Below are 12,770 nucleotides of genomic sequence, written 5' to 3' on the forward strand. Positions count from 1 at the left end.
GAGCGGCTGAAGTTTAACGGGCCAATGAACATCCTGCGTCTCAACAACCTGATGGCCAGTAAAATCTGGACTCCAGACACTTTCTTTCACAACGGCAAGAAATCTGTGGCTCACAACATGACCATGCCCAACAAACTACTGCGGATTATGGAGAATGGCACTCTACTGTACACCATGAGGTACCCCTGTACTAGAGTTATCAAATAAATGAATCGAAATAATTACATGATATGCTGATTAATTAATCAAACTATTCACAATCAATCACATATATCAATATTTGATAAGAAAAGTACTCAAAATCAATATAATTGAAAGACATTACAAAAAGGGTCTTTAGAAGTCAAAATATTGTTTTATTTCCACTTCAACATATTTTCTTAAATGTATGTGCATAATAAATATACACAGTACACACACATGTATTATGTAAACATAAACTTTTATTTTGGGTTCGATTAATCGCAGTTAATTGTTTGACAGTCCTAATTTGTTTTTAATGTTTTTGAAAGACATCTGTTATGCTCATCGGTTGAATTTATTTGATCAAAAATACAATAAAACAATAATATTTCTATTTTAATATGTTTTAAAATGTAAAATATTTCTTTGAATTTGCAGTAGATATCACTCATTTATTTGAAATAGACATTTGTGACCCTGGAGCACAAGACCAGTCTTAAGTCGCTGGGGTATATTTGTAGCAATAGCCGAAAATACATTGTAGGGGTCAAAATTATAGAATTTTCTTTTATGCCAAAAATCATTAGGATATTAAGTAAAGATCATGTTCCATGAAGATATTTAGTAAATTTCCTACTGTAAATATATCAAAACTTAATTTTTGATTAGTAATATGCATTGCTAAGAACTTCATTTGGACAACTTTAAAGGCGATTTTGTCAGTATTTTGATTTTTTTTGCACCCTCAGATTCCAGATTTCCAAATAGTTGTATCTCGGGCAAATATTGTCCTATCCTAACAAACCATACATCAATGGAGAGCTTATTTATTCAGCTTTCAGATGATGTATAAATCTCAATTTAAAAAAAATAGACCCTTATGACCGGTTTTGTGGTCCATGGTAACATTTTTGTAACATTATAAATGTCTTTACTCTCACACTGGATTAATTTAATGCATCCTTGCTGAATGGAAGTATTTATTTCTTCAAAAAAATCTTATATATCGTATAATTAACATTAAGCTTGAATTGCTCTGATGGTGGGAAAGTTCCTTTTTATACATTTTATTATTTTTATAACTAAATAAATTTTAAATTAGTACTAAATTAATGAATTAAATTGACTGCCCTAGGAAGAACACATCCTTTTGAGGGGTATTTATGTATTTGTGCAGGTTGACAGTGCAAGCTGAATGCCCAATGCATCTTGAAGACTTTCCAATGGACTTCCATTCCTGTCCGCTTAAATTTGGCAGCTGTAAGCAAAAATGCTAATCATTTACTTTATTTCCCATGATGCTTAGTGTCTGTCTGTGCTTTGGGTTTTATTCAAATATATTGTGTCTGTGTGTAGATGCTTACACTCTGACAGAGGTGACGTATGTTTGGACTCGTAATGCCACCTTATCGGTGGAAGTAGCTCCAGATGGATCTAGACTTAACCAGTATGACTTAACGGGACATACTGTTGGCAAAGAAACCATCAAGTCCAGTACTGGTAAGACATTCGCAAGCAGTCACAAAATGATCTGCATCCATATGCTCCTATCCATCGTTCTTCCCTCATTCGTGTTTCTCTCCTGCTGTGCAGGTGAATATACAGTGATGACTGCCCATTTCCATCTGAAGAGGAAGATTGGGTACTTTGTGATCCAGACGTACCTGCCTTGCATAATGACCGTCATCTTATCCCAAGTCTCTTTTTGGCTCAATCGAGAGTCTGTCCCCGCACGCACAGTTTTTGGTGGGTGAGCATGTGTTGTGTAATCAGAACATAATGTGGAAAGGTTTTTAATTCTGTTTATTATGCCACATATTTCTTTGTTAAATCAGTTTAGCATGCTTATTTTGTTGTTCTTATTAAATTACTGATGCAGTCATGGATAAAGCTGATGTAGAATGTGTACATTTTTTGATTTTCTCTAGCAGTTTCAATTTCCTTCTGAACTCTAGGGAAACATTTTAAATGGCTGCGAGCAAAGGCAAACAGCTATAAAATTGGCCTCCATTGTGTTTTTGGAGAAAAATTTGTCCATGCAGTTATGTGCATGAATGTGTGTATTTTTGTTCATTCAGTGGGAGGAATCCTTAGCATCCAAAAGACACATTTAAATTAAACACGGACTCGCAGGGGGAACTTAGTTAAGAATGAAACGCTGATAGCATTGTTTATTCACAAGCTTTGTTGTTTTAGTGGCCAATTCACTAAAGCAATTATGCGAATGAAAAAATGTGCACACCACAATTCTACATCTTGCATCAGTGCTCGGTGTGCGGGGGGATACAAACTACCCGTGTGTGGTACAATTTACCGGGACTGTACAACATTACTACACCACTGTGATCCAGGCACCTAAATTGGCTCTTGAAAATGCTGGCTATATGATCACTTGGTCATCATTTGATTAGTTAATGCTGCCATGATAAAAAAAAAACACAATGGCAAAACTGAATTATGCTTGGTGCAGTGCAATACCAGCACAGATAGCACATGGCTCAACCAGATTGCAAAACTGCCAAAATCACAATGGTTTAACATTTGAAATAAAGAAAACATTTGAAATAAAGAAACTGAGATGTAAATATTAGTGCTGTGGTTTTACAATTGTACTGTAAAATGAAATAATTTTTATTAAACACTAGATTATGGTTACTGTAAGAGGTTTGAGCTGGTTCTTTTAATGAGTAAACTCCAAATCATTCTGCCTTAATGGGATGTATTGCACTTAAACAAATCTTCAGAGTAAAAAGTATTTTTTTATCATTATAAAAGTCATTTTCATCATTATTTTTATTTTCCATGCAGATGCACTCCTGTATAAAACCACCCCAGTCATTCTAGAATGATAAATTTTTTTCCCCAAATAAAGCTATTTAAATCATCTGGTGAAAATTCCTTTGTTTCTTGATCTGAAAGAAATGTCTTGAGTTGATTAAAAAGATAAAAGTGAGATATTAAAAAAAAGAGTAGCATTTCTTGCATTTTTCTATGTTTGCTCTCTAATATCTGTTATAATGATGAATATACAGTATTTGGATTGATTTATTTTCCTGGAGGATGCAAAAATTCATTAAAATTGTTTTCAAAAAAACAGAAGATCATCTATATAAAATGAGGACAGGAGGTCCTCTTAGGGCATATGACTGACTGCTGAAATGAACACAATTTCTTTAGCCCAGGGCATTTGTGATTACACGCGTACATCTGTGCTGTCTCTTCCACAAATGAGTGAACGGCATAAATGCTGGTAATTATCTGCAGTGAGTCATGCTGCACTAATGCGGTATCTGTATATACAGTGCTCACTGAGTCTTTTTTTTGTTGTTGTTGTTATTTTGCTCTAGGTGTGACTACAGTGCTAACGATGACCACTCTGAGTATCAGCGCTCGAAACTCTTTACCAAAGGTGGCCTACGCCACAGCCATGGACTGGTTCATTGCTGTGTGCTACGCATTTGTTTTCTCTGCTCTCATCGAGTTTGCCACAGTAAACTACTTCACCAAGCGCGGCTGGGCCTGGGATGGCAAGAGCATTGTCAGTGATAAGGTAACCATGACGACACAGACCGGGCTTTGATTTTGGAGTGGAGCACATCTGGTAGCTTTGATTATTGTCATTGGGAAGAGGGGTTATTTAGATGAGGGAAACCAACACTGTTAATTCAGCACAGTTAAAGAAAAAAATCACCCAAAAATGAAAATTTACTGAAAATGTACTCACCCTCAGGCCATCCAAGATGTAGATGAGTTTGTTTCTTCATCTGAACAGATTTGTTGAAATGTAGCATTGTATCACTTGCCTACCTCTGCAGTGAATGGGTGCCATGAGAAAGAGAGTCTAAACAACTGATAAAAACATCACAATAATCCATACGACTCTAATCACTTCTGACCAAAATCCATCCATCCACCCATCATTCCATGGGCTCACGCCAGTTGGTGTCCAATGCCCGTCTGACACTCCATTTCCACTGTGCACGGTCCTGTGCCATCCTGCTAAGAGAGTGGATGTCCCTCTGACACCATTCTTTGATGTCATCTAACCACTCCCTACTCGGTCTTCCTCTCCATGTCTGTCCATCCATGCTCCCAATCACCACACACTTCACCAGTCGCTTGTCCTCCATCCTGCAGATATGTCCAAACAGGCTGAGCTTCCTCTCCATGATGAGGTGTACGATGTTCCTCGTGCTTCCAACTCGTCTTTACACCTCCATGTTTGTGATTTTCTGATGCCAGTGAATGTGCAAGATTCTCCTGTAGCACTTCATTTCAAACACCCGCAATACATCTTTGTCTTTCTTCCTCAATGTCCATGTCTCACAAGCATACAGCAACACACTCATCACACATGTCCTGATTATGCTGATTTTGGTCTCTGTTCTGATATGCTTACTGTTCCATTTACGGTGTCACTGTTACCCCTATCAGTGTACAGACCACTGCAATATTCTGTCCACCTTTTCTTAACTTCTGCTTTATCTTGTAACATCTTACCATTCTTGTCCTTGATGGTTGACTGCTTCGGTTTCCACGCTCGGTTTATCTGGTTGATGAGCTTATATGCCTCTCTGATTCTGTTGTCTCCTGCAAGCCTCTCAATATCCTGGCAGTGTCCTTGTAGCCACTCCTCCTTGTTTGTCCTTGCTGCTTTCCTCACCACATTGCACGTCACTCTGTACTCCTTCTCCCTCTCCTCCGATTCTTGTCTTCTCTGTTTCATCTCTCTTTTCGTCTTTGCCAGTTGTAGTGTGTGTTCCATGATCCACGGTTTGTTTTGCTTACACACTGTTGGTAAGACTTCCCTCACAGATGATTGTTTCGCTTCATTCAACCGTCGAACTCTGTCATTTAGTTCCACTGGCTGCGATGGTGAGTTTGCAAGTCTTTGCTCCACTTTGTCCTTGAACACTCCCCGCACCATTGCATTTCCAAGTGCATTGATGTTCCTTCTTGGTTCATGTAGTTGTTGTCTCGTTGTCCTTTTCAGTCTTAGCTTCAGTTTGTACATCACCAAACTGTGGTCTGAGGAGATGTCTGCTCCTTGGAACGTTCTGCAAACACGCACTGCAGTTTTCCATCTCCTGTCTACCAGCACCAAGTTGATCATGTTGGTGTACTTGCCATCGGGTGCCATCCACGTCCACTTCCTGCTGTCCTTCTGCTGGAATCTGGTGTTGGTGATCAGTAGATCATTCTTAGACGCAAATTCCAGTAGCCGTTCCCCTCTATTATTGCGCTGTCCATAGCCATGACACCCCATCACCTGCTCCCAGCCCAAGTTATCCGTTCCAACCTTTGCATTCCAGTCGCCGATCACAATTTTCACATCTTTCTTTGGCAACTCCTCGATGGTGTGCTCCAGCTGCCCGTAGAACGTTTCGACCTCTTCCTCGGTACTGTCTGAAGTTGGTGCATAAACCTGAATCACTGCAATGTTCAGAGGTGCTCCGTTGAACCTGGCCACTATGTTACGAGAGTTTACAGGGTTATACCCGAGTAGTGCATCTTTCGCTCGCTTGCTAAGCAAGAAACCAACTCCCCTCATGTGATTTTTCTCTTCTCCTGACCAAATCACTTCTCCTCCATTCAGCTCTCCCACACCTGTCCAGCGCATCTCTGACAGTCCCAATATATCGCACTCATATGGTGTCATTTCCTTACGTAACAGCTCCAGTTTGCCAGGACTTCTGAGAGTCCGTACATTCCATGTACCTATCTTCAGAAAGTCCGTTGCTGCTTTGAGTTTCTTTTCTCCTTCTCCTTTTCCTTCTACTCCAGTAGCTAACCTTTCAACCCAGCCCCGGTTTCCCAGCTGAGGACGCGGACCTTGTATAACCGGGCGACGTCTGAGCCGGTGTGTTCCTGTTTGTTTGGATGTCATTGTGCATTGGATTTCATTCGTCTTGTTTCTTTTACAGGTGGCAGTATCTGCACCCCACCACCCAACCCTCCTCCTTTATCCGGGCTTGGGACTCTGACCAAAATACCAGTCCACAATCCATAATAACACTTCCTTCAGTAAAACATTCCATCCCCTGTTGTCCTCTCACATCAAAATATTTGTTTAGAACCATTTTCGCTTGCAAACAGTGTTTTATCTGTGCATACTTCTCTTCTGATTCACACAAGACAACTTTTTCACTGAAGAAAGCAATATTATGGACAGAGGACTAGTTTTAACCGGAAGCAACCGACTGAAGTTAAAGTCTTAATGATGGATTTATTACAAACATGTAGCTAACCACTTCACAAGATGTTAATTGATGGACTGGAGTGGATTACTTGTGAATAATTGTGATGCTTTCATCAGCTGTTCTGACTCTCATTCTGACGGCACCCAATCACTGCAGAGGATCCTTTGGTGAGCAAGTGATGTAATGTTACATTGCTCCAAATCTGTTCTGATAAAGAAATAAACTCATCTATATCTTTTATGGCCAGAGGGTGAGTAAAATTACAGCAAATTTTTATTTTTGGATGAACTGTATCTTTAAACTCCCATCATTGTGAACATTGTCTGATATTGGGCGTCTCTTTTACTTAAATGACTTAAAAATTATTAGAACATTTAACATAATATCATTGACTGAACATGTAGCATTGCGCTAACTAATTTCTTCTGACTTCAGAAAAAGGAAACTTCCGTTATTAAAAAGAATAACGCATATGCAGTCGCTGTGGCAAACTACGCGCCCCACATTGCGAAGGACTCAGCTCTGCCCACTGTCTCTAAAAGCGCCACAGCGGAGCCCAGTAAAGCTCAGCCAGTGGCTAAAGAGGCACTGAAGACCTTCAACAGCGTCAGCAAGATTGACCGTATGTCCCGCATTATCTTTCCAGTGCTTTTTGGCAGTTTTAACTTGGTTTATTGGGCCACATATCTCAACAGAGAGCCTGTTATTAAGAACATGGTGCCCTCCCAGTGAGCCATTAGCTATTGCACATACAATCATCCCTCTATACTATTAAATTATAATAGCAGTTTTTGTACAAATTCTTCAGTGTACTTTTGACGTTTCTGTATGGCAGCATTAAGAAATTAACAAATTGTACAGCCTCCTTACAATCTTACCACTGCCAGGACAATTTGAAGAGTATCTTATACTTTAACGGGACAAATTGACTTATTTTCACAGCTTTATTTTTGTATGTTGTTATGTGATTTCTGGTTATTGATTTTTTTTTTTACTACATTTGTATATTATACAGTATATTTATAACATATCAACCTCCATTTAAACCAAGTGTTTATGTCAATGTATTTTGTGTTTTGGCTAAATTATGAATTAAACTCACAGGTATTGTGCATAAACTACATACTGTTTAAAATGAAAGCGCATACTAAATGTGGTAGCGGTGTTATTTTGTTATAACTGCACTACAGTATCTGTAAGACAGATCACTGCACCTTTATATTGACTGATGTAGCATTTCAAGTCAAAATAAGTATGGCACCTTATTTTCGTGCATCGAAATTGATTGCATATTAGCTTTCACTCTCAGCGCGCACCTGTGCATCTAATTCTCAGCCATAAGCAATGCATCATCAATGAAAGCGCACACCCACACATGGTTTAAAGGTAAATGATTCAATGAGTTTGTTTGAAGTACCACAATGCTTCCATGAGCATGAGCACAGTCTCAAGTGGAATTAGTACTGCATTTGAGCCACTGCTGTTTCTTTGGTTCACAGTTAATGGAAAATGCTGCTGAGATTTTCCCAAATAGTTTACATTTTTAATTTGCTTGGGTTGAAATGAGAGCAATATGTTGGTCTTACTGTATGTGTTACTCAAACGGTGACGCTTCTAAAGTCCAGGCCACTGACACTCACATTAGCTTAATGTTGCAACAGTGATATGATGTTGTTCATATGTTATTTTCAATATGTCTATTGTAGCTTCATGATTAATGCAGATAATGGTTGTAATGGGCTTCTCAGTATGATACATACGCCTAATGATGCTATGAAAATGGGAATCAAAATGTACTCTTCGCTCAATATATCATCTGTCAAATAGTTTCAGAGTTTTCATTACTAACATCAACAATCCAGACAAGTGTCAATGCTTGAATGAACTACTGTGTGGGCTTACTTTTAACAGCTTTTCAATTTGCCATATGGTTCTCAGTTTTCTGCCTGGGCAAAGAGACAGCTCCCCTGTTGACTAAAATAAAGTGTTATCAAAGCCAACATGGCTCCGTTACTCTCCTTTTGTGTGGGTGATCGTGATTGTGCCCCTCCTTTGGCAATGTGCAACACAAAAATGCCATAGTCCTTACTGCAAAATAAAAACAACAACAAAAAAACTCTCAGCTTTACAATCAAACAGCACAAACCACTGTTATTATAATATCATTGAAAACCTATTATTACAATTTGAATTAGGTTTTTGTTTGTTTGTATGTATTCTGTTTTCATATTAAATCAAAGGTTTTAATAATTTTGTTGTATTTGGTCATTTTTATTATTTTTATATATATCTATACAGTTTTTATTCATTTTTATTACAGTTTTAGTTTTTTAGTACATCGAGTTAAAGGAATAGTTTACCCAAATATGAAAATTTGCTGAATATATATTCACCCTCAGGTCATCCATAATATAAATGAGTTTGTTTATTCATCAGAACAGATTTGGAGAAATTTAGCATTACATCATTTGCCCAATGGATCCTCTGCAGTGCATGGGTGCCGCCAGAATGAGAATCCAAACAACTGATAAAAACATCACAATAATCCACAAGCAATCAATTAATGTCTTGTGAAGTGAAACGCTGCATGTTTGTAAGAAACAAATCCATCATCGAAGTATTTTAAGGATAAACCATCGTTTCTGGACAAAATAATTCTTCCTAATAATAATGCTTCCTCCAGTGAAAAACTCCATCCCCTGTTGTCGTCTCACATCAAAATCAACCAAAATATTTGTTTAGAACTGTTTTGGACTGTTTGTGCTTGTAAATGGTGCTTGATCTGTGCATATTTCTCTCCTTAATTGAACGAGACGACTTTTTCACTGGAAAAAGCAATATGGATAGAGGATCTGTATTTTATCTGGAAGCAATGGTTTGAAGCAAAAAAATGTCTTAATGATACATTTCTTTTCCCACTTCACAAGACATTAATTGATGACTGGAGTTGTGTGGATTACTTGTAGATTATTGTGATGTTTTTATCAGCTGTTTGAACTCTGATTCTGATGGCACCCATTCACAGCAGAGCTTCCATTGGTGAGCAAGAGATGTAATACAAAATTTCTCCAAATCTGTTTTGATGAATAAACAAACATCTACAGTACATCTTGAACTATTCCGTTAAACAAAAAAAACAACAAAAAAGAAATGCTGCCTTATTAGTAACTGACTGAAATCAAATAGGTTTAAGTTTTTATTTTTATTTTGTTATTTATTACATTTAGTCAACAAAAAGTTTTTATGGTTTTAGCTTTAGTTAATTATAATAACCCTGGCACAAACCTAACTGCAGTCTAAATTTCACTCAGTGAAATGGCATTGAGCTGACGTGGCACTAGTCAATACACATTGATAAGTTTGCCATGTGCCGACTGCTTCTTTTATTGAAAAACCTGCTTCTGGTCAAATCCACTAGACTCCTAATCCATATTGTCTTTCTGCATTTCATTGCCTGTTTCATCCGTCTCTCCATTCTGTCTGAGAGCTTTTTGTGTAGGTGACTCTGCTTTGACTAAGCAGCAGAATTTGAGATTAGCAGCGTTGAATGGAGAACCAGGAATTTGTGTGCATTATCTAAGATCTTGCTTTAATAGCATAACGGCGGCGTTCCCAGCTCATCTCTTTTGGTTATGGAATCGGTATCTGCATGTATGAGATACAGCTAGCAGTGACCACACAAGGCTAAACAGAAAAAGACAGTACTCCATTAACCTCCCCTCACTCCTTTGCACCTTCTGGAAAAGCATCTTTGGGTACAAACAAGCATCTGTCAGAACACAGTCATGGCACACACAGACTTGACCGGGGGGAGACTCAAAAACTAAGCTGGATTTCATTTATTGGCCCCTTTTAAGGTAGAACTGATGCTGGCTCTTTGATAGGTGGCATTAACAGAGCATTCTGCCTTAAGCAACATCTGTGAGGATGTCGTGAGGGTTTATCTGATGTGAAAGATCACAGAGGCAGAGCATCCAACCAAGTTTGTGTTTGCTTGTGTCTGGGAACAGGCTGAAGCCATTTGAAGCCTTCACAAACACTGCCTAACGTTTACAATGGATTCCTCAGCTAACAATGCATGTCGTGAAAAAAAAAACAATATGAAACCAAAACGACAGAAAAAAGTCATTTATTCTTCCAAATAAAGGGAACTGATGTGGTATTTATTTAATTCACCTCCAGCACCTGTTGAGAATGTTTGAACATCTATGATATATATATATGCAGAGCTGCTGCTCTAAATTATAATTGTTTGTTTAATGAGAATGTATTTCATTGTTTCTTAATTGCATTCATCCTCTCTAGCAGACTGACAATGTCACAGCGCTTTCCTTTCAAGATTTGATTTGTTGTCGCTTATGATAAATGAACAATCAGAGAGAACAAACAACTCGGTGACAATGTTCAACAATGGCCGTTCAATGGAAATATATCACAGCTATTGTTTTCACATGGACATGCCCTCTTTACAGTACTTTGTTATAAAATTGTTTTCTATATTTGAAATAAAATAAAATAAAATTACATTTCAGTTAGTTGCCAAGTTAGTTACTGTCACCCCCTATTTTTGAACATAGACGTGAAAGTGCACTATCCTAACTTCAATTGTTATCAGAGAATATCTTGGGCACGTCTCGGGTCCACATAATTTTGTCTCACAATGTTAATGGCTGACAAAATAATAGAGATTTTTTCCATTCCTTTCATTTGTGTCAGAGCATCAGAGCACATCTGAATACAAAGTACTTCACCAGCTGAAACAGAGCACTGGCCTTTATACTAAAATCATTCCAGCAATTTAAACATTTAGTGAGAAATGTATAATCAAATATAAATCGAAACATATCCAACATATCATTATAGTAGAATATTACTATGAACTATAAAACAAATTAATGTGATGTTCTGATACACATCTGATATTTCAAACTTTTGAATGACTTTTTGAATGATGTTATAATTTGAATCAGAATTCAAATAATGATAGCAAAAAGAAGAGGAAATTGTCTTGGCTCTGGCAAGTGTCTATTTCTGCTCTTGCTGCATGGAACTCTCCATGGTGCTGACAATAATAGAGTATAAAACTGAATGAACAGTCAGTTAGCCTATATATCAAGAGGTGAATGTCTTCCAGATCACGAAGCCATATATGGCCATGAATATTGCAAAGGTGACTTAAAATGGAGCTGCAATGGCTGTGTGTTGTAAAGGTCTGTTGCTTTGTAATTTGTAATCTGCCATGTTGTACACCATATGCACCTGGAGGGTCAGAATGGCATTTTGGATTTAGTGGATTCTTTTTTTTAGCTTTATTTTCAATGTAACGAAATCATATAAGAATTTGATCATACACAAATGTTTCAACCATTTTAATTTTTTTCACTCCACTGTGTACATGGAGATCTACTTGCAAAGTTCATCTTCAAACCAAATCACATGAACCAGCTAATTAAGATCTTCAAGAGCACTTGAAAATTACAAACAGGTGTGTTGGAGGACGTAGATCCTCAAGAACAGGATCACCCCTGAAAGCTGAAAAATGCTGCCTCCGCAGGTAGCATATGGAGGTAGGATGGCAGCAAGGCACATTCGAATCCAATGATCGTTGTGCATACGGTCTACTGAGATACCTTCTTTTGATCGATTTTTTTTTAAATGCCTTTGATATCCCACAATCCTGTGTGTTCAATTTCCTTTGACAGTTGAGCTAATAAATAAATATTTCATCTGAAAGTTGTGTTTGGTGGTCAGTTTGTGTGTAGGCTAAATGTAATTTTTTGACCAACTGATGTAACATTTAGTGAGAAATTAGTATTGTAGTAATTAAATATTAGCTTAGTTATTATCAAAGCTCTCTCTCTATTGTGTTGTAGATCATTAAACCGTCATGCTGTCTAAGAAGTCCATTCAAAATCAGTTTTGTGAGGTAGGCTACCTTTGTGCGCAAACCAGGGGCGTAGATTACGCGGGGGACACGGGGGACGTGTTTTTAATATCACGTAAATTCGTCCCCCGCACTTTTTCGGGCAAGTGTGTTCGCATAGAGGTTTTCAAGAGCCGGTGTGAATAAATATAGATTTAAATTCAAAGAGACAGGATAGTCTGTGCATGATCTGATGTTTTATTCGGACCCAGAATACTCGAGGCCGGAGGTCGTATGAGGAAATTCCTAATATGGACAAAAGCGTCCAGCTATGCTGTATGAAAACTGTTTTTTTCAGAAAAACAGAAACGTTTGGAAACATGAAGACTTTAAACATACGATTGCAACAATATATGGTTTATTTGTGTTTGTCAAGTCATCTCCAGGTAATAAATAAAGTATATGAATAATGCAGTGCTAATTGACATAGCATTTATTACAGTATTGAAACTATTCTGCCTTAT

The 12,770-nt window shown here is 37.8% G+C and overlaps 1 protein-coding gene across 1 annotated transcript; it reads left to right on the plus strand.

Annotated features, from left to right (window-relative positions):
* Nucleotides 1–6: 6 nt before the first annotated feature.
* Nucleotides 7–7,221, plus strand: LOC107585231 (gamma-aminobutyric acid receptor subunit alpha-2-like). Its single transcript, XM_016272159.1, has 6 exons — nucleotides 7–179; nucleotides 1,361–1,443; nucleotides 1,540–1,683; nucleotides 1,777–1,929; nucleotides 3,531–3,733; nucleotides 6,819–7,221. Exons 1-6 carry the CDS (start codon nucleotides 25–27, stop codon nucleotides 7,113–7,115), a joined length of 1,035 nt encoding a protein of 344 aa, XP_016127645.1. The 5' UTR covers nucleotides 7–24; the 3' UTR covers nucleotides 7,116–7,221.
* Nucleotides 7,222–12,770: the final 5,549 nt, after the last annotated feature.

This window comes from Sinocyclocheilus grahami, unplaced genomic scaffold (assembly GCF_001515645.1).
Source record: "Sinocyclocheilus grahami isolate Dianchi unplaced genomic scaffold, SAMN03320097.WGS_v1.1 scaffold68.1, whole genome shotgun sequence".
Lineage (NCBI taxonomy): Eukaryota > Metazoa > Chordata > Actinopteri > Cypriniformes > Cyprinidae > Sinocyclocheilus > Sinocyclocheilus grahami.